A 26332-nucleotide genomic window follows, 5' to 3' on the forward strand; every position below is an offset into this window, starting at 1 on the left:
GAATTGAAATATACCCCAAACATGAGGTATGAAAGTGTAATTACCCTTGTTTATATTAAAACTGATATAAAACCACATTCCGTGTGTATTCGATACCAAACAAAATATAACAATCGACCAATCTATTGAAAAGTTTAAGGTTTATAACCCTTTATATAAATCCTTTGACCTGCCAAGAATTTAGATCAGTTGACATACGAGCACCATTAAGATGCAGTCCACGTTCTTTTGCAGCGACCATTCTACAAGACCATACATCCGAAGCATGAAATCCTTTAGGGCCGATAGCTGTGACGAATTTACCTATAGTTATGTTTGCAGCCACGATTAGATTTTAACAGGAGTCATTAAGAATATGTAATGAATTTAGGCAGACTGTTACCTAAAGGAAAAATGAAGAAAATAATAGAGCAGATACGTACAATTGATGTGTCAATAAACCCAGATTTATGATACAAAAAATTCTTGGGACTCCATTGGGGATGACCAATATTGCACAAGTGATTCTACAGTCAACCTTCGTGTTGCACTAAGCATAGATATGAAAAATCGACAACCATCAATTTTGTATTCTTCAAGAGGATTCCTGTGCCCGAAACTCCTTACGTTTACCTGCCAGATATTCCATGTAAGCCCGTGACTATGTCCAAGCTAATTGAGATTTAAATCGACAAAAGATAAAGAATACCGCTGAGCTGAGCCTGTTCATGTTTACAAGATGATCCCTCCAGAAACAATCAAGGGTTTTCACAAGAACTGCTCTCTGTTTTCAGATCAATATTTTAGTCAAGGAAATTAACTATTAAAACAAAAATTAAAAAAACAGATAAACATCTGGTAAGATAATATGTAAGCAAATCTGGAATTTTTACACAAATCTTCTCATCGAAGTTTCATGAAAATACTACTATTTTAGGGCAAACTCAAACCCATTTGTTTACAACCATTAAGCATGCATCATATTTACGTTAACCATATAGCGACACAAATTCCAACTTAAGAGTGCTGGAAATCTTTTTCTTCTCAAACGCAATAATAATGATAAGCTAATAAATCAACGTTAGCATTCATCAAGGGAAGTGATTTCACACCCGTTTAGCTTCTCAAACACCCATCTTTATTTATGGGGCATCGGATTGAATAAGTCAAACGGAATCAACAGATATGATTAAACAAGGGTATGTAAGAGGCTAAAAAGGGTGTGAGAAAATCACTTACCTTCACCAACTACCATAGATATAAAAAGTAATAATGAATGATCGAAGAGAAGATTCTTACTTCCACTTCCTTAACATATCCATCATCATAACCAGATTCTTGAATAACATCCAAATATGAAGCAATTAAAAGATCTCCAAGGTATTTGCGGAGGAGGCTAGTAGTAGCATGGTACCGTCCATTCCTAAAGCAGACATATCAGGGAATGATAAAACTCATAATATTGTTAAAAGGAAAACAGAAACAACAGAAATGATACAAAATAAACGAAGCATTCCAAATTATGGGTATGTGTGAGGGACGGGAGCGTGCACACACAAGCAGAGAGTTCACTCACTTAGTCATATCATCAGAGCATATAGCAAGCCAGCGTTTCAATGAAGAGCTCTTCTTGCGGATTCCTCTCAGGGCATTTGGAGGTCTTGGCAAGTTTGGAAGGTGAATGTCATGAATATCTCTAGAGTTTAGTTCATGTGAGTCTGCTAGAGACTTTAGTAAAACTTCCTCTGTAATGCCTGTAAATGAATCTGGAGAAGCTCCATTCCATGAGGATTCATGTTAAACAAACAAGGAAATGCAGGAAAGGGATACAAATGTATCAGTTTACCATCCAGTAGTTTCCCAGAAATTGTCATAAACTCCTTCAAAAGCTTCCCCAAATTCCAATTTCTTGGATGCTATTAAGCAGTAGGGAATCAGTACGATGAATTAGGGGATAGAAGTATACAACAACCAATTGGAAATTCCGTACTACCTTCAGTGCATCAACGTTTCCAAAGACAATTTCATCTACCACTGCCTGCATGTACCTGTTAACGACTTTCAATGAGTTAATTAACAACAAAGATGCTGCAAAAAATTTGAAACTTGTAAAAACATATTAAATTATAATCATTTGGACATTAAATTAAATGGGAGAAATTAGTAAAAACAAGAAAGTGGAACCCAGCTAGATTTAACAAATCAAGCAGAGTGGTATAAAATATGAAACAGGCCAAGAAAGAGAGTAGCAACAATTAGCAATACAATTGCATGCTTTATCTGCCAGTTGTACACTTTTCAGAACACGAGTACTGAATGTTGTCACACTCGGCAAGCTTAAGTTTTCCGATGCTTCAGAGTCTCACACTAAAATAGTTTTCAATTATCTAAAGCTACTTTCAGGTAGATAATGACTCAGTTATGCATTCTGGGCACTCCATTCTAATTTTACGTATCAAGAATTCTAAAAGAAAGAGGTCTGAAAATTAAATTACAAGTTATCACCAATCTTTCTATAACCCGGTGAACCCTTTTTCTTTTGTTCCTTCTCTGAAACACACATTCACTAACAATACCCAAGTATTGTGTAACGGCTAAAGGATGTAACTTCAAACAAGCATGCTACTGTAAAATGAGTACCTTGAGTGTGGGACTTAGAAACTTACTGGTAAATGTTCTGGGAACAACTTTCATCATCACCCGTTAAAATGGACTGTCTAAGTTCATAGACATGCTTTCTCTGAACCTGGAAAAAGGGAACAACACAATTTAACGAACAAGATGCTGGGTTTTTCCAGCCCATGATGAGTTGTCCTAGGTCTATTAGGAATTATAGTCTTAGAGGATTAAATTGTTTACCCAATTGAAGTTGTTTTCCCAATTGGAGTTGTTTACCCAATTGAAGTTGTCTACCCAATTTAAATTGTTTACCCAGTTTAAATTGTTTACCTAATTGGAGTTGTTTTCCCAACTGGAGTTGGTTTCTCAATTGGAGAAGAATTCATAACCAGATTCCAATTAGGATTAGTAATCCTTATTGAATAAGACCTTGTCTATATTAGAAGGCTATTGCCAGCAAATAAATTGTGTACCACTCAAGGAGTTAGAGTGAAAGAATATTGTAAGGGCAAACTGTGTGCGAGAGAAAAGAAAGAGATAAGAGTAGAGTGTATTTCTTGTTCTTGTTCTTTCAGGTTTTTGGTCAAGTCTTAATCCTAAAGGCTTGGCAAGATTATCCGCTGTACTCATTATTGATATGGTGAAAGATCGTTGTTACTGCCCCATGGACGTAGGCACATATAGCCAAACCACTTTAATGCTTTGTGCTATTTATCTTGGTTATTTTGTTTTCGATTTCCAAGTTGTCTTGTTTTTCCCATTTTTAAACACGATACAACACAAGCAAGCAAGGGTCATCATCATTTAAGCTTGACATGCAAGTAAGAAGGACCCTTTTTTCCTATTTTCCAGTTTTGAATTTATGCAAGTAACTTACCTGCACAACGCATCACCTAAAGTTTGCTAACTAATGATAAAGATATACCTGATTTAGTACTTAAATCGTAGAAAAGGGATACAATGTCCAATGGTTACTCCTCATGGAAATTTAGGGATTACAAAGTTTATTATACTGCTCTCCAGTGACGAAAGTTCAAAACTGAATAATAAATCAATGTGATTAAGAACAAGTTTGCTCAGTGTTTGTAAATAGTGCAGCAGTTACTACTCCAATAAAGACATTGTGTTATTCATAAATGCATACCTCTAATACTTCATCAAACTCAACAAGGCTCTTCCTTATGCCAAAGAAGTACTTCTCTGCATTAACTTGCAGGGCCAGTAGCTAAAATTCACAAGTATTAAGCAGATACTTTTAGAAACAAAAGAGAGTGAACAATAATGTGTGAGATGATTAACTGAGAGGTCGCCAAGCACGCTTAAAATATCAGAGAAACGGATAAGAACATCATTGACAAGAGATCACGAATTACCTGTTTAACAATTGCACCACCTTCAATTGGCATATCCTCATCATTTGTAATTTTGGAAATAAGTCTCACAGCCCACTTAGTGTCAAAATTAAACTTTTGAAACATCTCATCCTGCAAGCTATTACATAAATGAACAAATAATAAGGCATGGAATAACCATGAGTTTTACAGTCAAGAAAACATGCGCAGTTCAAGACCAATGTGGGCCAGCTCTTAGACTTGCAAAAACCACCAGTTGGAACAGAAGGTTGCATGGTCCAGTGTGAACCAACAATAAAGATGACTGAAATCATGATCAATAAACCAGTCTGACTGGCCATTACATTGATTGAGATGAAGCAATGTTGACCGAGCAGAAGTGAGCTATGACAACTTGGTAAGGTTTTATTACAAGATAATACCAACAGACATGAACAGACCACAGATGCTATAGACCCACCACAAATCATGTCTTTGTGCGACCATATGAATACTGAATCCATGTAAGCCTAACCCGCTGACGAGTGAATTACCTCACCATAAATCGTGTGGATCCAGGATCACCTTGCCTTCCAGCTCTTCCACGAAGCTAATGTAGTAAAAACAAAAAACATTATCATGATAATCAAAATAAAAATTGTCAAACGAAAGAAACAACCAATATATAAAGAAAACTCTTGGCAGTTCCCAAAATGGAATTGGATGACCACATCAAACTATATTTAGCTCATGCATAAGTCCATTCTTCATGACCAAATGGTAAATAAATATGAATACAAAATGTATGCCAAAAACAATCACCTGGTTATCTATTCTGCGAGACTCATGCAAAGATGTTCCTATCACATGAAGACCCCCAAGATTTTTTACTTCAGACCCTTCTTTAAAACAGTGTACCTCACAATCCTTCAGAACAGACAGATAAGCAAGTGCAATTGTAGGGCCAAGAGGGTACATCTCCGACTGTTCATCAACAAGCGTCTCTAAATCTTTCAAATCTTTTGACTGACTCATTTCCACTGACTCTGATATCATAGATTTTGCCTCCTTATATGTCCAGCTCTTGCCTTCATTTTTGCAAACATACTTGGCTGCAAGATGCATAAGAGAATATTAAGAAGTTGTTCGGATTTTAATTGGAAACTAGTTTATACTTTTCAAAGAAGATGAAACTAACTAAATTACTTAATACCCAATGGTTTCAAAAACAAAAAAATTGGATCCAAGAATGATACCAAACAGGCTCTAAAAGATTATGATTACAGATTGATGACTAATGTGCATTTGTAAAAGCATAAAATATTTTTGGTGAGAGCACAGTCACAAACCCATTAGTGCTGTCTTAGCGAGAAAAGCTAATGATGATGGACCGACCTTTATCTTGGACAATACCTACAACAAATGATTAATTAGAAACAGATTCAAATTGGCATGCAGCTTAAAGGATCAACAATGAATCACCTTTTGTGAAATTGCCTCTCCATCAACATCAACATTTGGAGCTTCTCGTGTCAGGAACGAAATTAAACTGTCTTCTATGATCTCTTTTGCAAGCATCTTCAGTCATTGCAAGTACAAAAGGAATTAAACCACTGTTTAGTTTCTACTTATCCACACTGAGTCCAGACAAAGATGCATTAGAGTAAAGGATAGATGCATATGCATGAAGTACATGTTTGAATAGATTCCTGAAAATAATGTGTAGGTTCATTTAGAATAAATTAACAAGGAAAAAGGCACTTACTTTTGGATTTCCTCCCAGAATTATGTCAGTGCCTCTGCCAGCCATATTGGTAGAAATGGTAATGGCATATTTTCTTCCTGCTTGGGCAACAATTTCAGCCTCCCTTGCAGCATACTGATGAGAGAAGTGCATAAACACAACGGCAATGTAAAACCAAATTGTCAAATGAGATTATAGTTAAAAAATAAAAATTTATAGACCGCCATGTGAAAGCTCCAATCAAGTTAAATTTCAATAAACCTTAGGCCGTGCATTTAGAATATTGTGGGGGATATTCTGTTCCCTCAGCAGATCAGACAAGTACTCAGAATTCTCAACACTGCATTATTAAAATGAGAGATCATAGTTATAAATCTGCTGATCTCTGCATACTCAAGACATGAAGTCGACCAAATACTAGTATCTCCTCCTCATGCATAAACTTATCCAGTGTAAATATGATTTAGTTTAACTTTAATCCAATAAACAAGTCATTTGGATCAACGATATGCCATTTGGTCCAAATACCATTAGAATTCTTACAAAAGCACATGAAACAACATGCCTCCACAGATATAACCATGATGACAAAGTTTGAAATAGAGACTGAAAAAGTTTCAGCAGCTTTATCTGAATCACGAATCCTATATATTTCTGATTCAACCCTCCACCATGACCATGACCTAAGTAACTAACATACACGGCCATGACAATTATAAAAGTCAAAACAGATATATAATTCAGCATCTGGGATGATATAAAAGGTACCAAAAAATGCTTGACTATCAATGATATAATGCAAACTCCTCTTGGTCACAAAGTACAAAACTTCTAAAGTTTAACATGCATATGATTGCTGAGTCACTGACATAAGAAGGTTATAACATGGCAGCCGCTTTATTATCACAGAACCAGATGCAAGAATTTAAACATATTAAATTAGATTTACCTGGTAGTTCCAACCAAAACAGGACGCCCCTGTCTGAACATGTACTCCACTTCTTGACGAACATATTCCCACTTTCCTTGAGCAGTCTAAAATAATACAAACCGAAACCTTCTGTCAAGTTGACGATAGAGTTTATTGGAATTTCGAGGTATAGAATTTATAGACATCAGATATACTTGAGGGTGAGCATTAAATATCCTACCGCAAAAGCTTGAATTGGTAAATCATTACGAATGTTTGGAAGATTTGTTGGCACTTCAATGACTGGCACTTGAAACATCTTCAAGAACTCTTTCTCCTGAAATTATTGAAGGGTAGATTTACATGAATATGCAATTATGAATACAAGTTAACCAAAAAATTTACTTTGAAAAATACATCAGAATGCTTGTAAACGACATACTTCCGTTTTTGCAGTTCCAGTCATTCCTGACAGTTTTGGGTAGAGCTTGAATAAAGATTGATAAGTGATTTGTGCCACAACAACCGAATCAGCCTAACAAGTACATTGATATTACAACTTTGAACTAGGATGGTATATACATCATGTAATGAATTGCAGTGAAAAAAAAGAAAAAAAAAGAAAAACCTTCAGGTACTAGTTGCCAAACATTTGGATGTACCTGAATCTTCAAGCCTTCTTTAGCTTCCACAGCCTGATGAATCCCCTCAGACCACCTTCTCTTCTCCTCAACTCTGCCAGTCAGCTGTAAATATTTTAAGAACTTTGAGTTTCTAATGAGTCACTTAATTTCTACTTGTTTATAAAGTGCACCATCGATGAATTTTTGATCCACATTTATTTCAATGATTCTATTCCTTCTGTCATCAATATAAGCCACTCAATGATTGGATCAAAGACAACTCAAAATTTATAAAAATGGAATTTGGGATAATCAACTTATCAATTGAGGAAAGTGAAATGTTGAATTGGTCTTTCCTTAATTCACTTAGGGTATCTAAAATTATGATGCATACCACAGTTTATCTTTTGTATATAATAGTCTGCCTAATAAAAATATAAATCATACCTCATTTATTATGAGAGCCTTCCCATTTCTGACAATGTATTGCACACCTTGACGATAGAACTCTTTAGCCTTCAACGCATTCATCACAAATCTACATATTTCAAATTTCAATGCTAAAAAAATAAGTTGAGACAAAAACACACACCTTGATTGCCTATTGGCCACATTTTAAACTTCAGTACTTGCTAATAATTGCTGATGGTAGGTCAAACAATTGTGATAATTTAACGGAGAAGGTCTATTATATGCCTATCACTCTCAGGTGTGTTATGTGTAAACATGGAGCACAGGGCTTAACTTGTATAAGAACGGTTGAGTTTGATCATTACCTAGCCCAAGGATCATTTTCATCCCACAAGTCATTTGTTTCAAGGGCCATCTCAGCAAGAGCTATTCCTTCTTCAGTCAACTCAACTGAATTATCTTTAAGTTCTACATTGTAATGCTGTAATGTTGGTGATTATGAAACATAAAAGTTATTCTCAACATATCAATACCATATCGACATGATATCAATAATACAGAATTAGGGATGACACATTGACGACATATTGAGTATCCCACTCCATGACAGTGGAGCAGGATCCCCTTCAGAAGTTCTCCCTCCTATTCCTATATATATATATATATGCGTGGGAAAACAAATGAATAGCTGCAGAAAGTTCATCTGAAAATAATAGGAAAGACTAATCTCACAATTCCTCGCACAAGCAAATCTGCCACTTTAGCAGCCACAGGATAGCGTGCAGCATCTTTACTAGCCTGAGAAGGACAAAATTTAATAATGAATGTGTACAACAATGAGATCTTTTTACAAATGAAATTACACATTACCATACCAGATTAAGCTACTATTAAAAGAAAAGAAAATCAGCATTCAAATTATAACATAAAAAATATAAAATGGAAACCTTACAAAAAATTTACCTCCCCACTAATTAGCAATGGATTTCGTCCTTCGTCAATAAGAACTGAGTCAACTTCATCAACTATTGCAAAATGAAATGGCTTTGGCCTGTTTTTACAAAGTAAAACTGCTGACATTAGAAATAAATAAAAAAACATGTATTCATGAACTAAAATTATTTGAGATGTACCATTTCATAACAAGCTGTCCACTGTTTCCAGCAAGGTTATCTCGTAGATAGTCAAAACCAAGTTCCTGAGTGAATCATTATGAATGAGATATCAGGAAGACAGAAATTTTCTTCTTCTTTTGTTTTGGTGGGAACAAACTAACTAGTAATCATCTACACCATGACTAGCAAACATTAGAAAGAAAAACAAAAGGTTTCTATGCAACTACCACAAAGAGTAATGCAAATAATACCAACAAGCAGTAGAAATGACTTACTGAGTTATTAGTGTATGTTATGTCACAGCTATAGTTGGATCTCCTTTCTTCAGCTGTCATCCCCCTCTACATTGGAAATAGGAACTCAAATAAACATTGAATTAAATACATAAATAAATTGAAGTGTATCCAAGTTAAACAACTGCAGGCCGCCATGTCTCATAATTAGGAATCAAGTCTATTGCATACAGATTCACATGGAGAGGAAATTACCTGAACAAGACCCACAGTAAGGCCTAAGAAGCGATGAACACGACCCATCCAGTCAGCATCTCGTTGTGCAAGGTAATCATTTACGGTTACCACTGTTTCAACAGAGAGCAAATTATGGAATTAAATTTTGACAAATGTACACGATAAGGAAAAGTACAAACAATTGGGCATTCCACCCATTGTACAACTACACTTGCAAACAAATAAAATTCTTCTATAAGATCCAACACAGAAAACATACCATGAACACCTTCACCTGTCAGGGCATTAAGATATGCCGCCAAGGTGGAAACCAACGTTTTTCCCTCTCCTGTTTTCATTTCTGCAATGGACCCATCATGAAGCACCGCCCCACCAATAATCTGGTGTTAACATTGACAACATATATAAACAAACAAAAATATTAAGTTGACAATTTACACATAAATTACATATGTAGAAACTATATGTACAACCGCAAATGTAATCATGAACGTAATGAAAGCGAGAAATAGGAAACCTGCACATCAAAATGACGCATACCAAGCTTCCTATTTGCAGCTTCACGAACAACAGCAAAAGCCTCTGTAAACATTATAATTCAAGAAACAGAATTACTCCAAAAGTTTAGAATCCAATTAAAATAATGGACAATCTTCTAGTAAGCAGAGAAGATTTGGAACCAGCTTGGATATCAGCAAGTGTCTCCCCCTTTCCCAGCCTTTGCCGGAACTCCGCAGTTTTAGCAGTAAGCTACAAGAAACAAAAACAACCCAGTTTTCAAAAAGCCAAAAGAAATCCAATACAACAAACAAACAAATAGAACGAAACCACCAAACCTGGTCATCAGAGAGACTCTGTACTTGAGGCTCGAGCGCATTTACAGACTTCACAAGGCGGTAATAGTCCCGAACAACCCAGTTGTTCAAACTAGTGACATCACTCCAAGTTTCCCTTATAAGACCCAAGTTTTCCTAAATCAAAGAACAACCCATTCACGCATTTCATCAAACAGATGATGGGCAATTGAGTAAAAGAAAAAAGCGTACTGAAAGACGGAGGATATATAAATTTACCTTAATAGAGGCAGCAATGGGTTTGCTTCTGAGCCTGAGACGACGTCGTGGAGGCCGAGAGAAGGTAGAAAACGAAGAAAAGGAGCGGGCTTGGTCGGGGAGGACGGAGGTGGAGAGTTGTGAGAGAGGTTTAAGGGATAGGAAATAGGGGTTTTGGAGAGAAGGCAGGGCAGCCATAGCTATGGAGCTCTCTCTGGGATATGCAAGTGCAGAAGCCGAGTAGGAAGCGGGAACTGGTCAGCTACGATTCTCCCTCCAGTGAAGACTACAAAATACATACAATATTAACATGTGTGTTAAATACAATACAATGTATTTAACGTAATTATCGTCTAACCGCCAAGATGGTGATTATAGTTGTTAGGGCCCAAAAATGTAACGCTCCAATCCAACCAAGTTCCAAGGCCCAATTATTATGCAAAGCCTATATTCAAGCCCAAACACATGCCAAGGCGCATGATCAACGAGGAATATATTTACCAACATGGCATGCTATGATGTTTAAGCCAAATATTCACAACATGCTTCCTTAGCCACAATTCATGTTAAGCCCAAGTCACATATTTCGGGCTTGTCAAGTGGATTGTGATGTGGATGGTTATGAAAGGTTATCGGGCCTACGTGAAATTGGGGTCATGGAAGGCTTTGGGCTGCTTGGGAGCCAAAAGATCCAAGGCCATACCCTTTGCATTTCACGTAGGCATCATTGAGAGAGAACTAGCCTAGTTTATCCTTTTCCCTAGCAAAGCCAACCCCCTTGGTTATGATTAAACTAGTTTCTTGCATCAAATGCATGTTAAGCCTAGTAAATCAGGCATTTAATGCTGACTTTCCCTTCCCAGCTTGCACAGATAGCTAACGTGCAAAAGCCATGAAGCGTGCTACCAGATTTGCACTTGCAGAAGGCCACCCCTGGGAAAGATACACCTCAGGGAGCAGTAATCTGTAGGTCTCAAAAGTGCAGATAGTTTACACCAAAATGGAAATAATAGGATGGCTAGGAAGAAAGGAGAGGAAGACCAAGCCACAAGGGGATATTCCCTTGAAACCTAGAGAAGAAGCCTTCACGTACATAAGGAGGGAGAGAAGCCATTAGAAGGGGATTCAGATTAACTGAGAGGAGGAGATAGAGAAAATGTAGTGCAAGAGAACCACGAAGAAAGAAGCCCAAAAAGTTCCATTTTAGTCCAAAAGCATACTCCAAGTCTCAGTCATCACCATTGATGCAACCTTGGCAATTTCCACAAGCCTGCTATCAAACATCGCAACCATTAGAAGCCTTGCTAACACCATAGGAAAGCTTAAAACATGCAGCTAAGAATGTCATGCAACCATGCCAACCTCCTCTCTCTCATGTAAATTGATAATCTTCTAACTTCCACACCACGCTCCGCTTGAGCAAGTTATTATCTTGATCTTTCATGCTATCTTCGAGCCGTTGATGTTACCGAAGTATTTCTTAAGACAAGCTAACTCTTTCGAGATATCTCGGGACTTGTTACGAACCTGTACCAAGGGAGACAAGAGGACGTTCTCAAAGCCTAAGTCCACCTCGATCTAAATGTCCCCCAACAATAGCCAAATCTAGGAAAAAAAAAAAAAATATTTGAGTCCAAGTTGGTGGGTTTTAAGCCTCAAATTGTATACTTGAACATGTAAACAATTTGAGATCAAACGTTAGCGTAATTGCATTGGTTAGAGCGCACATGCTGCCTTATATAATTATATTCGAATCTCCTCACTACGATTTAAATTAGTTCAGTATAGTATAGAATATCAATTCAGTCTCAAATTGAACTGATATACAAAACCACCAAACTGGTTCAGTTTACCAGTTTGCACGGTTCTTTTGGATGTCGACCCAGCCCTAAATCTTAACGGGACGTTAGGAATTTCTTACATGTCCATCGTTTAATCATGTATGTAAGCAAGGTGCAATACTTCAGGCAAAACACGCATCGTTACGACTTGTATTAGTATATACAATCATCATTTCTTCTTATCAGAAAACTATACATAAATAATCATATTTGTATCAAATGTTTCTCTGTCGTGAACTCTTGTATCGTATTTATATGACCAGCATTTTGACAAATATATTGTGTCACGCTCTACACGAAATTGTGTATCTGCAGGACTGCTAGGGTGCAAAGCAGCAAACATTCCCAGTAGCACGATGCTTGTCTATGACTCCATGCCACTCTCTGAGTGGGACTTTAAACTTCGTACCATCGAGGATACACAAATCTGGTGTTAGATTTCCTGGCTCAACAAGTACTTGGCATTGGCTATGGCTAAGCTTTCCACAGACGAAAACAAACCCAGCACAACAGCATACCCATGGTTGGTCATTTACCATAGTAAGATACCTGTAGCAACCAAATTAAGATATCCAATTTACCGTGTCATAAATAAAAAGGGAATTGAACAAAATCATCGTTGAAAAAGAAGTGAAAAGAAGAGAGCAAATTGTGTAACTGGTTACCGCAATGGAAAAATATGAAACATACCACGATATTCCTATTAGCACATCCAACAAAAAGCTTTCCTTGCCAACCTAACAAAGTTGTTATGACAGAATCACAGGGGATGGATCCAATAAGTCTCGAGTCTATTTGGAACTCGTCGCCAGACAATTCCTGTGACACGCAAATGAATTTGCATGAGTTCAAAAGTTTGATAACATAGCAAACCAGCTTCATCACATAAAAATACTGGAAATAAAATAAAATAGGATGAAACCATATTTTGCACATGTACCTGTACATTGACAGTTTTATCCAACCCTCCCGTGAAAAGCCATTTTCCCTCCATGCCAGAAGCAAATACTGCACCGTTGTGCATTTTAATGGATTTCATGAACACATCATTCCTCCAGACCTGAAGAGATCCGAAAAAGAAAAGGCAATTTAAAAGAAAAGTTGATCAGAATGACAATGGTCGGGTTGATTAGTCCATTCTACAATGCCAACTTGAAAACTTGAATGCTACGGCGATCAAAACCTTCGGGACAAAACTTAGTATATAACCTTAACTAGTTTTAGGGTCCTGAATGGATTCATGTATGTTCATCCTCAGCATGGAATTTACCCCATACAGCAGGAGTCATATCTTAACTATACGTGGTAGGATATCAAAAGACTAACTTGAGATGCAATCTATAAATGCCCAAATGAACACATAATTCTAGCCCGGATCAAGTAAGAATAGGGGTAAAAAGAACACCTTTACACATCCATTGTCATGAGTTGCAATAAGCATGTGCCTGTCAACAGCAAGAGATAAGACAGAGGCCACGTTTCCTGATGTGTCTTCGCCTAGTACTGTCAAAGGACTGTGATCGCTAAGACTCCATAATCTGATGGTTCCATCCCAACTACCGCTATAAAGAACACCATCACAAACTGCAAGCGTTGAAACTACTGATCTATGACCAGACATAGTGCATGACAAGGTGCCATCCTGAATTTTTTCAAAAGAGAGTTTCTTCCACATAAAAAAGAGATGCATGCCAGTAGAAAATAACAGACAACATAAATAATGCAAACCCCTCACCCGCATTGACCATGCCTTTACTGTTCTATCTCCGCTGCCAGTATAGACATATCCATTTCGGCAGGCCAAGGCATGAATGCCACTAAAGCGCCAATCTTTATCCTCGTGGAATGTCTTTAAAGGCTCTTGCCGGAGAGGGGTACATGTGCCCCAGACAAATATACCACCTCCACTGTCACCACTAATGCACAAGGGTTGCTCTTCATCTACATAAATTAGAGCCTTGATGGTATGTTCATGGCCCTTAAATGTATGTACATGAGAGAAGTCCTACATGAAAGTTGCACTGACAAAACTTAGCGAAAGGGAAACATGGAGAAAATTAAATTGATATAAATCACCAAATTCAAACTATATGAAGTCCAACTTATACTCTAAGAGGCCAAACTCCAAAAGGTTGGCTTCTTGTGTGAATATTAGGAAGCACACAAACAACATAATCAACAGTGCCCGCTTGTCAAATCATTTATGATATCAAGCATGCAATAAACAGATTAATAGAAACAAAGCTGCATTTATAAGTTACGACATAAGAAGAAATTATATGGAAGATGTGGTAGCAGGCACTCATGTTTGTGCATTTCAAACAAAATTATTATTAGCAACAGTGAAGGTAAAATGCTAACACACTCATCCATGCGCTCTCAAGCGCGCGCACACACACACACAATTAATTACATGAAAAAACTAACTCCAAAAAAGACAACCATTTCAGTCTGTACCTGCAACGACCATACATGGATAGTTTTATCGAACGAGGAGCTAAATAGAAAGTCCCCTACAAAAAGAAGTAAAATCCATATTAAATTTCACATACTTGATGTATAGAAAAAAGTATGCACTGAGTATGACAAATGTTCAGTTTACATATTCTTCTCTTGGCTGTCCGAGAGTTATGCACCATTGGAAAAGGAAGATGCCAAACTGAGGGGATGTTTGTTGTTTCACACAAATCACTTAACACATCTTAACGTAAGTTCTATGATGCTTTAGGCTTGTTTAATCATCTTAAGATGTTTTTTAGATAAAAAGATATACACACACACACACACACATTTTGTTTGCTTTCGTTAAAATTTAATTGTTTGATCAGTTTATTGAACATTTTAGTCTCAAACCTGCCCTTCCATCATTCTTCGTTTTACAAGTCATATCCACAAATTCTTTCTTCCCTAATCGAACAACGCCCCCTCCACCTAACTGGTTGATATTTCCCTCACCTTGTGTCGCCCAAAAAAGGAACACTTCTATTAGTTTCAGCCGTCTGTTGGAATTCTTAGAACCTAATAAACAAAATGGGCAGACTACTGCAGCATAAACACTGCTTAACCGAAACAGCATGAGATGTGCTACCTAAAAAGTATTGTGTAATGATTATACCTCCAACAGCTAACCCTGTAATAGCATCACGATGACCCTGCAGAACTTTAAACTTGACCTTTCCCCCTGATAGGCCATCAAAAAAATCACTGTCAGCCCTCTCATCCCCAACTTGATCAAAATCTGATCCTCCACAGATTTCATTTCCTTGCAGTCCATTTTCTTTTGGTGTTTCTAATATTTCCTTGCGTGTCCCACAGAGTTGCCCCAGAATCAAGCAAAAGCTTCCACTATCTTCCTTAATCACCCCCTCCAAACTGGCCATGATATCACATTGCGGCTTAATAATCAGTTCCCTGATGCATTTCATCAGATCCATCACAAGTGGGCGACTTGCTGGATCATAATTCAAACATTGGCAGAGGTTTTCCCTTAGGGATGCATATTCCTGACCCAATCTCCCTTCGATCAAAGCACGGACTCTTTCAATCCAGCTTACATAAGTTACATGGTCAAAAAAAGAGATTCCACAATTCTTCACAAGCTCTTCATCAAACTCTTTTCCAAGTAGCAGTCTTAGAAACACACAGGCTAATGACCAAACATCTGAGCCACATCCAACCGGATATCTCGAGCTATCACATTCTACTGCAACGCCCTGTTTCTGCAACAGCTCAATCAACACCTCCGGGCTAACAAAATCACCATCTTTAAACAAATTCCAAAATGCCACTTTCAATACTTCAGCATCAGTTGATTCAGTTCCTATTCCACCAGAAACAGAATCTACAACACTTCTCCATACCTTCCTTCCTGTCACTAACACCTGATTCAAATCCACCTCAACGTGACCAAAATCATCGAAACTAAAGCACGAAAAACCAAAACATCCAGCAACAAACCCCTCTGAATTCAAACCAGACACCACCTCACACACCTCCATAGCAATCATTGCAAATGCAGGCAACCCATCTTTAGTAAAACCATCCTCCCCAGCTCCCAACTTCCCCAAAAAACTCCGATTTCGCCTCTCACACCCCAAATACAGAAACCCATCTTCCAAATTTCCCCAAAAGCCATAAACTTTACACACTCTCCTACAATGCCTCACAGAAACTCTCAGCAGCAATCCCATTTCGTTCCTCTCTTCCTCTCTCATTCCACTCAAACACTTCAAAACCCTTGCAGTGTAACTGAATTCAAACCCAGAACTATCCGAACCCGGTAACGAACCGACCCGAAAAAGGCTGACACTCTCGTCCTCTCTAAACCAAACCCGACCCGACCCGAAACCAGAACCAGTTCTTCCTTTCAACACAGTACAAAGCTCATCTCTCGTTCCATCATCAACCTCGGTTTCCACCGAAACGGCGTCGCTTGGAAGCACCCAGTCCTTCCACGTGACGTAAAACTCGTCGGACCAAATGCACGGCAAGAAACTACCAAATCCATCGGCCGATTGTTTATGGGGTGTTTGGGAAATACCGGAATTAGGGTTAGGGTTTAGTGAGAGGGAGAAAGAGAGGAGGTCGATGTTCTTGGGCAGAGCTGTGGGTCCCTGCGGAGGGTACTTGACGAGCTGGGTGCACGCCGGGCAGCGAATCGTCTCGGGGTACCGCTCGGGCAGCCTGACCAAACAGGCCTCGCACGCCGAGTGGCCGCACGCGAGTACGCGCGGAATTGTGGACTCGCTGTCGTAGTTCTGCAAACACACCGGACACTCCGGCAACTCCGGCGACTCCATGTCTCCTTCACAAGCCAAACGACATCGTTTCGAGATTATATTACACGTTTGGATTTTTCTTCTTGTTGGACCTTTTATTCCGCTTAGTTTTGTCATATTATCGAAACTACCCTTCACACATATATAAATCTCTCTCTCCGCACTTGCTGAAACTCGAGTTTGCTGTTCGCGTCGTGACGGAAGGGGGATCTAAAGAGCTCAGCAGTAGCTACGCTTTTGTAAGGAGGTCCGAGGTACGTTTTCTGTTTGGTTCCCGAGAAAATTTAATTCGCGCCCAAATGAGCATTGATTATTTATTTCTTTTTCTTTTTTTTTTTCAACTTCTGGTGGATCACATAGGAAATTCTGACATACTTTAGAAATCTGTACTCAAATTATTGTTTTGGGATCGAAAATTCAGTAATTTTATTCGATTTTAACGGTAAAGATTTGATTTTTAAGTATACAAAGCAAAGAGATCTGGTGGGTTGCAAACCCTTTTTCCCTTTCTTTTGAATTATGTGAATTTTTTTTTTCATTTATTTACTTATATTTCTGCAATTGAGCATTTCTGGGGTTTTTGTTGTTGATATTGTTTCATGTGGTCAGCTAGGAGGCCATGGCGGGGCCGGGCAGTTCGATGCTGTATTCCATCCTTCTGTTTACTGTGATTCTATCACTTCAACAGATGTACAGAGGGAAGTTAGCATCAACGGAGTTGTTTACCATTCTTGGGGGTTTCATTAGTTCTCTCCTATTTCTTGCGCTGCTCACCGTAAGTTCTAAACCTCATTGTTTCAAAGAGATTGTATGATTTGTTCTCTTGTATGTCAAGATTATACAGTTATACTTATCGGCGTTGGTTTCTGCTATTGCAGTTCATTGGCAATTTCCAAGAAACAAGTGGTGTAAGGACTGGCTGGGGTGCGGGTGAGTGTCTGTTAATTTCTTTTTTATTTATTTAGTTCTTTGAGAGTCGGTGTGAACTGGAATCTTCTGAAATTCTATACATGTCAAGGAAGATTCATGCTTGCAGTTTGTTGGATTTGACAACATATCTAAAGTTGTTGAAACACATTGAATTTTTAACGTAAATGAGCCAGCGGGGAGACACAGAACTTTGTGCACAACCTAGGTTTCTGCATCTTGGTAACCTATTTGTCAACTCTCATAATGGCTTGCTCCTTGACATCTCTAGGTTTCCAAGCCTCTAGGATTAGTACTTGACAATATAAAACCTGAAAGAACAAGAACAAGAACAAGAAATACACTCTTATCTCTTTTCTTTTCTCTCGCTACTACTTGAGTGGCATACAACTTATTGTTTTGCTTCAATTCAAAACTAGTGCAGTAGTCCCTTTATGTAGACATAATTAAGGTCATCTTCAATAAGGAATACTCATCCTAATGGGAATTTAGTTATGAATCCTTCTCCAATTGAGAAACCAAGACCAATTAGGAAAACCACTCCAATTGGAAAAACAAGTTAATTTTCTAACACTATAAATCCTAATACACTTAGGACAACTCATCATAGGCTGGAAAACCCAACACTTATTACATATTTCTTTGAAGTTTGTAGGACGAAGGAAAAAGAAAAAGGATTTTCTAGTGTTTGGGAAAATTAGAAACAAAATTACAGCGATAATGCAACTCTTTTATTCTAGTAACCTATTATACAAATTTTCTAGTGTTTGGCTTTCGTTGTGAGGAAGGAAAATGGAGATGGATGAAACATAAAGCTGCATGAAAGTTTCTTGCATGACTCAAAATGTTTCATGTTGAAGTTTTGTAAATGATTTTTGTTGTAAGGCTCATAAATAATCTGACCTCGCTTCAGTTGGTTGTGCAAGCGTAGCACGTATGAGTATAAAAGTTTTCAAACTCAATCTTTGCGTTATTTCTATTTAATTTATTTGTGGTAGCTTCTGAGAAGTGTATCTGTGAATGAATCTCAGTGCTCGAGTTTCTAATCAGAATGTATTCACCAAAATTATTTATTTTTCCTGTTTGCAGTCATTATAGCTGAAGTAATTGCTCTTATTGCTGCTGGCACTGTGCATCGAGTTTGCATCACAACATGGTAAGTGCATGTAATCAAGTATTCTGTGAAAAATATTCATGCGTCTTGTACTCCTGATCCTGAGTGCATTTTCAAAAAAAGAAAATAGGAAGAGGGGGGATTTGAATTCAAAATATTTGACACAGAAGCCAACATGCCATATGATTGACTGCACAGCTTTTTTGAGTGTCTAGACTCTTGGACATGCCGTTAAGTTGTCTTGGAGATGTATATTGACGACAATGCTAACGATCCAATTTTACCATGCAGTTTCTTGTTTTCCGCTTGCTTACTCTATGAGGTCAACAAGCTTTCAGGGATAATGCTAACCAAAAGTGAATCTAAAACGAAAAGGTACTGAGCGGAATTCTACGGTTTAGGATATGATGGTCTGCTGTTCTGTAATTTTGTTGTTTACTTTCCTAATGAGGTATAATTTAGAGAGAGAGCAAAAAGGAGTATCATTTTAATATGTTTCAGATATTTTTCAACCTTACAAACCCGAAAGATGTTATCTGTTGCTTGGCTGCTTGTTACAGGATCATCCACCTACCATCACTTCCTTGCTTAGTTACTTATCTGCTTTATGCCTCTTCTGTCTGCATGTTGTCAACAAAAAAATTTCAGACAAGCATGTGCTTTTCACTTTTCAGTAGGGATGGTTTAATCATCTCGCAATTGTGCAATTTTGCAATTTTGTGAAACCCTAAGACCATCTAGTTTCTCAACAACAGACAGCAAAAGCTGCATGAAAGTTCACCAATACTTTGACGTGTGCATGCTCGGTACAAACTGCTTCAACTTCATGCACTTCCAGACTTGACGAAAGACACTAAATGCCTCCTCAGTCTCTTGGAGTAAACCTTTAGAATTCGTATCGTTTGAGGCCCTATGGACATTCTTGAACTTGTTAGCCTTACAAAAAGCGTCGATCAGCGCATTGTACACAACCACATTAGCCCTGATTCCATTCCTTCCATCTTCAAGAATGCATCAACAGCATCTTCACCCTCCCTGCCTTGCAAAGAACATCAACCACGATACCATAAGTTACCATATCAGGATTACAACCCACATCAATCATTTCTCTGAACACCTCCCTCACCTTAGGCGAGTTCGGATCCCTCCCCCATCCGTTAATCAATATACTGAAATGCATATATGCCCATGAGTACTCTGCATCCAACATCTCCATCTCCGTCCACAAATATTTCATCCATGTGAAGGAGAGTCGGAACGTAGTAGCTCCACATATTGAAAACAGGCAATCAACCGTATATTCTAAAACTCTCTGTCCATTCCCACCGTCTTCAGTAGCTTGGTGAGGTCATAGGACTTGAAGCTTTTGCCATAACATAAACCCAGATCCAGCGGAGTTGTGCCGTCCTGGAATACACACAGCAGTTTCGGTAGTCAGTTTAACAGAAAAATCCTTGCTCCTTCTCTACTATATATGGAAGCAATCCGAAACGGAATTGTTTTCTTTTTCCATCAATTTTCCAGAAAGATGATAATCTCACTCAAATTTTGTTTCAAACTTTCAACATCCATTGCAGTGAACACAATTAGGGTTCTACAAGTTGTGTTTTGAATTGGAAAATATATTATTTGTTGGTTTTCAAGAGTCTGTAGACCTTGAGATCATGAACCACACCAATAACTGAACCAGCTGCAGCAGATAGAGCAACTGCAAGGACGAAAAGACTCAGGATTTGGAGGCAAATCCATCTCATGTTCCACTCTGCTATCTTCTTTTGAGCAATGTACATCTCCACAGGGAAGTAAACTGTGAGTGGCCAATACCCTAGAGCCCCGAGAAATCCAACCACATCGTTAAAGAACGGGAGAATCATGGAGATCACTGTGGTTAGAATCACAAAAAAGGTCATCCACACCAATTTGGAGAGGTTATGGTTGTAGGAACCAAAACCCGGGATTGGTATTTTGATGTCTTTTGTGATGAACTGGCTGTTTGGGAAACTTTTTGCTGCTGTTTTTCGACTAATGCGAAAATGGGTTGGGCGAAAACTTGGTATGCACCAACAAGGTGGATCACAACGGCGGCATTGGCTATGTCGATGAGCCAAAATGGGTTAGATAAGCCTTTGTCAATGAAGAGGTTTCCGGGAGCTATGCCTGCGAAAGCAGCGTGGCCCGTGCAGCCACATAGAATGTAGAAAATGGATGTCACTGCCAAACTAAATCGAGTGGCCTTCTTCATTGTCTTCATTTCAAGTGGTGGGGATTTAACTGTGTCCCGTTACATTTATATGGTTGGATTAATTACACGAAATCATCACGAAAAGTTTAAACATTGATAATTTAATTTGAAGAAGATATAAACCTGAATTTCAATGAGGATGATTGAGTAAGAGTACGCAAAAGCTGTGTTACAAAAGTGCATGGAAGGTCCTCCACATCTTCTGGGCAGGAGTCACAACCCCAATACTCATTCCAGTCATACTTCCCTTGATTTTTCGATTTTCTGGTATATCCACAAAAAACAAGACTGAACTAAATTTACAAGAACCATTTTAATCCTCAAAACCAAGTTCAAATTTTAAGGCATTGTTTGACATTCGAGTCTCGTGTCGACCTAGAGTTTGGGGTAACTCACCTTTGAATTTGATATCAAGCAGGGAGAATAAATGGAGGCGATTTTAATGTATTAATCTCAACTATTGATATCAAATTTAAAAGTGAGTGACCATGCATTTCTTGGTCACCTGGTGACGGCGAGAACATTTCTCCATTCAACATAGCAGTAATAGAGAAAACTATGTGTACCAGCGACTTTAGCAACTCCAGGGGCTAGTCCAATTCCTGAGTAAGTGAAGGACATGACTGCAGCAACAATGGAGAGTCAAGACAACTTATCAAAATTTGGAATTTGAGACAATATATTTTCTGAGATTCCAAATGCTAGCAGATAGGGATAGTAGCTGGTATGACATGGATCTTTTCCACCACTATTGTGGAAGCAATTAGACCTCTTTATAGCCCTGTTTAATCAACACGAAACTCATTAACTCAGAAAATATTATGTGATAAAAAATTATCAATTTCTTAATTGAGTTTAAACACTCGAGAATTACACCAGGCTTATAGAGGCTGTTACAGTATAGCCAATAGTAGCTCCAAAAAGGGTCAATTACTGAATAAAGACACACATTTTGACCCCAAGTTTACCTGAGAAATTCAAATTAACACAAACAAATGGGGATAAAGACCTTTGGAGAAAAGGAGGAAAAGAAAATCACTTGTTTCATATGTCCAAAACAATCAAAGTATTACGCAAAATTCACCAAGGTGGGATCGAACAGCATCCGAGTAGGTGCAGTTCTCTTCCCAGTGACGGGATCCCGATAGCAGGAAATGAGAAGTGATGACGGAGAGCATGACCATCACAACAGGACCAGCAATCCATCCTAGCTGAGCCATGGCCCAAGACCCAACCACAGCAGTGATTATGTGTGAACATGCAGTCCAAATAGTTCCTTGTACCACAAACAACGCAAAATTAAAATGAATAACAATTCAACATGAATTTACCGGTTTGTTTGGGAAGGCCATCGTCATCGATGTAGTTGGAGCCTCCCTGCACATTGAGTGAAACATCAATAACTGGGTTGTGATGAAGCTGCAGCTGCTTCCTTGCGGCAGTGTTGTCACCCATGAAATTAAAATGCAATTATGCAAGTCTCAGTGCCAAACAATTCTTTAGTGTTCTTCTTTAATGCATCCAAGTGTAGTTTAACGTTCATTGGTATTAGTATTAATGATAAATTTGATACTAACCAATATATATATGCTATTTGTTCGCTGAAAAAAAATATGCTGTTTATTGACTACATTATCCATTACGTGAAAATATTTTGGCATGTCTCTTATACTGCCACGTGGTGTAATTATCTATTTATCCTGGCTTATGTGTATTTATATAGTTTAACTTCATGAATAGATACACACGCACAGATACAAATATGGTGTTTCCAAATTACACCATATTGTCCATTGATGTTGGGATGGTGCTTACCTCCTAAATCGCCTTATCCTTGGAAATAGGTCAAGTGATTGACTGAGTGAGTGTGTCACTACTAAGTACTTCAAGTTAGAAGACAAGTTGAATGGATTATCGCACGTTAAAACAATATTGACTTCTAATCTAGCGCGTGGTTGTGCCTCATAAGCAATACTAGTATACTACTAGTAATTAAACATTTTCTTATTTAGATTAGATTAATTACATTTGCAGATCCATATATGCATAACCATATAAACAATACTAGTATACTACTAGTAATCTAACAGTATTCTGTACTGTCGTACAAAACCAAACAACTTCATCACATTGCAGTACGCATTCAGTTAAATGCCAAAACCATGTAGCAATGACCAATGGCAGTTCAGTAAATGATGCCTTTTTAACTAATCCAACGCAATCGCTTTAAAACCGAAAGATGCAACGTACTTTTGCTTCTTAAAAATACACGTTGCACGAATAGAAGCATGAGAAGTTGCACTTTTATGCAGTAGCTGCTTATGTTGTAAGAGTTTGGAGCTCAGGTGTGGAGGACATGTACTGCCTGCAACATCTGACCGCACTGCTGCAACGGCTAAAATTCATGAATTTCACTTCCTCAGCTCGTCCTGACCAATCGGACTGAAAGTTCACTCCGCCTCCAGATCCCCCACTTTTTGGATATAGACTAATCTGTTACTTTTCAAGCAGCTCTCACATTTGAACCTAGAATTACCATCCCCCATTCTACTTGAAACACTTCTTCTCGAACCATCAACATTTCGCTTATACAACAAAGACGAGTTTGAACTCTCTAACGGTTTCAGCTTATAGGCTTCATAAGCTTCATGCCTATGTGCCACAAAATTAAAGGCAACCCTAAATAGTCTTCCTAGGAACTAAGGGCAACCGGAGATTATCATGAAAAATCTGCATATTTCCTTTATTTCCATTATGACCTCAAAATTAAAGCGCAAACCATGACACTGATCATATCTGTCATTCCAAGTCGCTTTAGACACCAAATTAGCAATCAACAAAGGATTCAGATCAAGATGTTAATGTTTGTATTTGTATATATTCATTGTGTACGAGTGAGAAAGAATATGAACATTCCTCAGTGATTTACAGAGGCTGAAGCATTCAACCATTCTGAGAAAGACAAAACACAGTAACACAAGATAAAGGAGAGCTAAACCTGATTAGAAACCGACATAGCTGCCCAAAACCATCTGAGCCCTAGCTACTACAGACCTTCTAGAGATGCAAAATAGTTTTCTCCGGCCATGAGCAGTGAGTACTTGAGGAATTTGTTAGAGTCAAACTCCTGGTCCTCTACTCATTTGTTAGAAGTTCCCATCTTGCTCTTTCACTTGGCAAGAACCTAGAAAACCCAAAAGCAGTTTTACGTGACTCATTACCAAGTGGCATTGGTCTGTCTGGTAATTTGGGAATATCAATATCACCCTCCAACATCTTGAGGGCCTCAGAAATTGTAGGCCGAAGAGCAACCATAACATGAGCACAAAGAAGTCCAACAAGAACAAACCTCTCCATCACACCCTTTGGTCCACCCTCCCTTATTGCCTCATCAAAAATTTCATCCACATTCCCTGATTTCAGAACCATCCATGCCCAATCTGAGATCAAAATGAACGAAGAACTTGGATCAGAATTTGGTGAGTCCAGTACTTTCCTTCCACTCATGATTTCAAGAATCACAATGCCGAAGCTATAGACATCACTCTTCTCCGTCAGCTGTCCATAGAGGGCATATTCTGGTGCCAAATAGCCACGCGTGCCAGCAACCCTTGTGGTGACCTGAGATTGTCCCTCTGAACTTTGTTTTGCCAATCCAAAGTCCGCAACTTTCGCCTTCATTTCCGAATCCAAGAGTATGTTTGCGGCTTTTATGTCTCTGTGATAAATGGCAGGCTTGATCCCATAATGCAAGTAAGCAAGGCCTTTTGCCACATCTAGGATTATGTTCTTTCGTTGAGGCCAATTTAATCTCTCCTTGCTGCTCAATTGATCACTGAGATTCCCATTCGGCATAAGATCATAAACCAAGAACCTTCTTTTGCCTTTCAAATCATCACTTGTTACACAACAGCCTCGAAGTGAAAGAAGATGCCGGTGCCTTATTTTACTTATGATTTCAACCTCATTCAAAAAATCTTCATCTCCTTTCGAGTCCAAATCAACAACATGCTTCACCGCAACAAAACTCCCATCAGAAAGTGTTCCCTTGTACACAACCCCATATCCACCTTGCCCAATCATGTTCTTTTGAGCAAATCCACCAGTGGCTCTTTCAAGCTCGGATACAGCAAACCATTTTGCTCCTGAATTGGGCAGATAGTTTGCTCTGAAAGTAGTCACATAATCCTCATGAAGTGCATTTTGCTTCTTCTTCTTATCCCATCTCTTGTACAGAACTATAATCCCAACGGAAACCAAAACACCAATGACAGCACCCGACACCCCAAAACCCCATATCATCAAACTCTTCCCGCTCATCTCATTCATCTCCTTTTCGCGTGCGGAGCCATAAAGAGGCAACCCGAGAATGCAAGTAGCCGTTCCGCGATCACTCGGCCCCAACTGGTTAACAATCCCAGCAGCATACAACACAGTGAAGGCAAAGCATTTCTTGCCATTTGGGTCGAGACCATACAACTGCTCATTCACCAACTTGCCGGCCTCAACACAAGATTGACATTCTGTCAGTCCCTCTAAGTCTCCTTTGCAGGCGGTGTCCAGGGGGGTCAGTAGCCCGACCCTCGCTATCCAGTCCTGGACTGTTATTATCCCGGCACAATGAGAAGGGCTGCCCACAAACTGTGTTGAGTTAAAGCACATGGGGACTCGAGATGCAAGCGCGAGGGGTTCGAGTTTGGTCTGCAGATGCAAGAGGCAGGAGGATAAGGAGTTTGAGTTGGGGAGTTGGAAGAGTGAGGTTTCTCTGAGGTGTTGGGCAAGGCCTATGCCTAGGAAGCTTAGGAGGGTTTGGCAGCAGGATTTTCCGAGGGGGTCTATGCACACTGAATGGTCCCACGGTAGAGTATCAACGTAGCTGAAATCTATGGGACATGAAGAGGAGGAGGAGGAGGAGGAGGAGGTGGAGGTGGAGGTGGAGGTGATGGAGATTATGAATAGGAGGAAGACTAGGGAATATGGGAAGGCCTTATTCATCTTGATTTCCTGTGACTTCTGATAATTGTGGTGTTGGGACAGTTAGATGTTTAATAACGGATTATGTCAATTTACACCCGAGTTCGAATGTTATTCCGAGTAATTTAGAACAGATTAACGGGTCGTCGGTGAAACGAATAGAGTTTTTGGGGGTTTGAGTAACGCGTGGTCAAGAATGGTA

At 38.8% G+C, this 26332-nt stretch overlaps 4 protein-coding genes and 1 pseudogene across 7 annotated transcripts; 1 reads left to right on the plus strand and 4 right to left on the minus strand.

Moving 5' to 3' along the window:
* LOC103962859 (protein translocase subunit SECA2, chloroplastic) lies at positions 1 to 16990 on the minus strand. Of its 3 annotated transcripts, XM_009375626.3 has the most exons (37): positions 15211 to 16990; positions 14553 to 14608; positions 13831 to 14100; positions 13501 to 13737; positions 13036 to 13155; positions 12786 to 12914; positions 10039 to 10173; positions 9883 to 9952; positions 9720 to 9784; positions 9462 to 9582; positions 9221 to 9312; positions 9008 to 9073; positions 8751 to 8815; positions 8581 to 8668; positions 8350 to 8415; positions 7983 to 8098; positions 7654 to 7744; positions 7246 to 7329; positions 7026 to 7118; positions 6825 to 6920; positions 6623 to 6708; positions 5935 to 6013; positions 5695 to 5808; positions 5412 to 5507; positions 5279 to 5342; positions 4752 to 5041; positions 4484 to 4539; positions 3972 to 4089; positions 3743 to 3823; positions 2646 to 2725; positions 1973 to 2027; positions 1826 to 1895; positions 1556 to 1745; positions 1279 to 1402; positions 689 to 763; positions 423 to 612; positions 1 to 303 (listed from the first exon to the last, which is right to left on the minus strand). In XM_009375626.3, exons 1-36 carry the CDS (start codon positions 16988 to 16990, stop codon positions 448 to 450), a joined length of 5583 nt encoding a protein of 1860 aa, XP_009373901.2. In that variant the 3' UTR covers positions 1 to 303; positions 423 to 447. The 3 variants fall into 3 exon arrangements, with proteins under 3 accessions (XP_009373901.2, XP_009373899.2, XP_048431098.1); XM_009375624.3 differs by lacking the exons at positions 12786 to 12914; positions 13036 to 13155; positions 13501 to 13737; ... (1 more) ...; positions 14553 to 14608; positions 15211 to 16990 and adding an exon at positions 10276 to 10585; XM_048575141.1 differs by lacking the exons at positions 1 to 303; positions 423 to 612; positions 689 to 763; ... (26 more) ...; positions 9883 to 9952; positions 10039 to 10173 and adding an exon at positions 12217 to 12644 and having other exon boundaries at positions 15211 to 16909.
* On the plus strand, positions 16986 to 19493 carry LOC103962866 (protein KRTCAP2 homolog). 2 transcript variants are annotated; one of them, XM_009375636.3, is made up of 5 exons: positions 16986 to 17127; positions 17483 to 17648; positions 17752 to 17803; positions 18890 to 18956; positions 19206 to 19493. In XM_009375636.3, exons 2-5 carry the CDS (start codon positions 17493 to 17495, stop codon positions 19294 to 19296), a joined length of 366 nt encoding a protein of 121 aa, XP_009373911.1. In that variant the 5' UTR covers positions 16986 to 17127; positions 17483 to 17492; the 3' UTR covers positions 19297 to 19493. The 2 variants fall into 2 exon arrangements, with proteins under 2 accessions (XP_009373911.1, XP_048431099.1); XM_048575142.1 differs by having other exon boundaries at positions 16997 to 17127; positions 17487 to 17648.
* On the minus strand, positions 19353 to 24292 carry LOC125472963 (annotated as a pseudogene).
* Positions 21658 to 22611, minus strand: LOC103962868 (amino acid permease 3-like). Its single transcript, XM_048575135.1, has 3 exons — positions 22488 to 22611; positions 22241 to 22432; positions 21658 to 21779 (listed from the first exon to the last, which is right to left on the minus strand). Exons 1-3 carry the CDS (start codon positions 22609 to 22611, stop codon positions 21658 to 21660), a joined length of 438 nt encoding a protein of 145 aa, XP_048431092.1.
* LOC103962861 (probable receptor-like protein kinase At1g11050) lies at positions 24001 to 26271 on the minus strand. Its single transcript, XM_018651296.2, has one exon. It carries the CDS (start codon positions 26149 to 26151, stop codon positions 24292 to 24294), a length of 1860 nt encoding a protein of 619 aa, XP_018506812.2. The 5' UTR covers positions 26152 to 26271; the 3' UTR covers positions 24001 to 24291.
* Between the last annotated feature and the right edge of the window lie 61 nt (positions 26272 to 26332).

The sequence above is a fragment of a genome, unplaced genomic scaffold (genome assembly GCF_019419815.1).
Source record: "Pyrus x bretschneideri cultivar Hongxiangsu unplaced genomic scaffold, Pyrus_bretschneideri_v1 Contig78, whole genome shotgun sequence".
NCBI lineage: Eukaryota > Viridiplantae > Streptophyta > Magnoliopsida > Rosales > Rosaceae > Pyrus > Pyrus x bretschneideri.

What these genes read in the sequence shown, in the direction of transcription:
- LOC103962859 (XM_009375626.3), bottom strand. Translation starts at nt 16,990, where the DNA reads ATGACAAAACTAAGCGGAATAAAAGGTCCAACAAGAAGAAAAATCCAA. An exon ending in GACAGGTGAAGGTGTTCATG is followed by an intron (nt 9,313 to 9,461) that starts GTATGTTTTCTG and finishes CTGTTGAAACAG; the next exon opens with TGGTAACCGTAAATGATTAC. An exon ending in TAACATACACTAATAACTCA is followed by an intron (nt 8,816 to 9,007) that starts GTAAGTCATTTC and finishes TGATTCACTCAG; the next exon opens with GAACTTGGTTTTGACTATCT.
- LOC103962866 (XM_009375636.3), top strand. Translation starts at nt 17,493, where the DNA reads ATGGCGGGGCCGGGCAGTTCGATGCTGTATTCCATCCTTCTGTTTACT. An exon ending in TATTTCTTGCGCTGCTCACC is followed by an intron (nt 17,649 to 17,751) that starts GTAAGTTCTAAA and finishes CTGCTATTGCAG; the next exon opens with TTCATTGGCAATTTCCAAGA. An exon ending in CGAGTTTGCATCACAACATG is followed by an intron (nt 18,957 to 19,205) that starts GTAAGTGCATGT and finishes TTTACCATGCAG; the next exon opens with TTTCTTGTTTTCCGCTTGCT.
- LOC103962868 (XM_048575135.1), bottom strand. Translation starts at nt 22,611, where the DNA reads ATGGGTGACAACACTGCCGCAAGGAAGCAGCTGCAGCTTCATCACAAC. An exon ending in TGGCCTTCCCAAACAAACCG is followed by an intron (nt 22,433 to 22,487) that starts GTAAATTCATGT and finishes TTGTGGTACAAG; the next exon opens with GAACTATTTGGACTGCATGT. An exon ending in TGCTGTTCGATCCCACCTTG is followed by an intron (nt 21,780 to 22,240) that starts GTGAATTTTGCG and finishes TTGTTGCTGCAG; the next exon opens with TCATGTCCTTCACTTACTCA.
- LOC103962861 (XM_018651296.2), bottom strand. Translation starts at nt 26,151, where the DNA reads ATGAATAAGGCCTTCCCATATTCCCTAGTCTTCCTCCTATTCATAATC.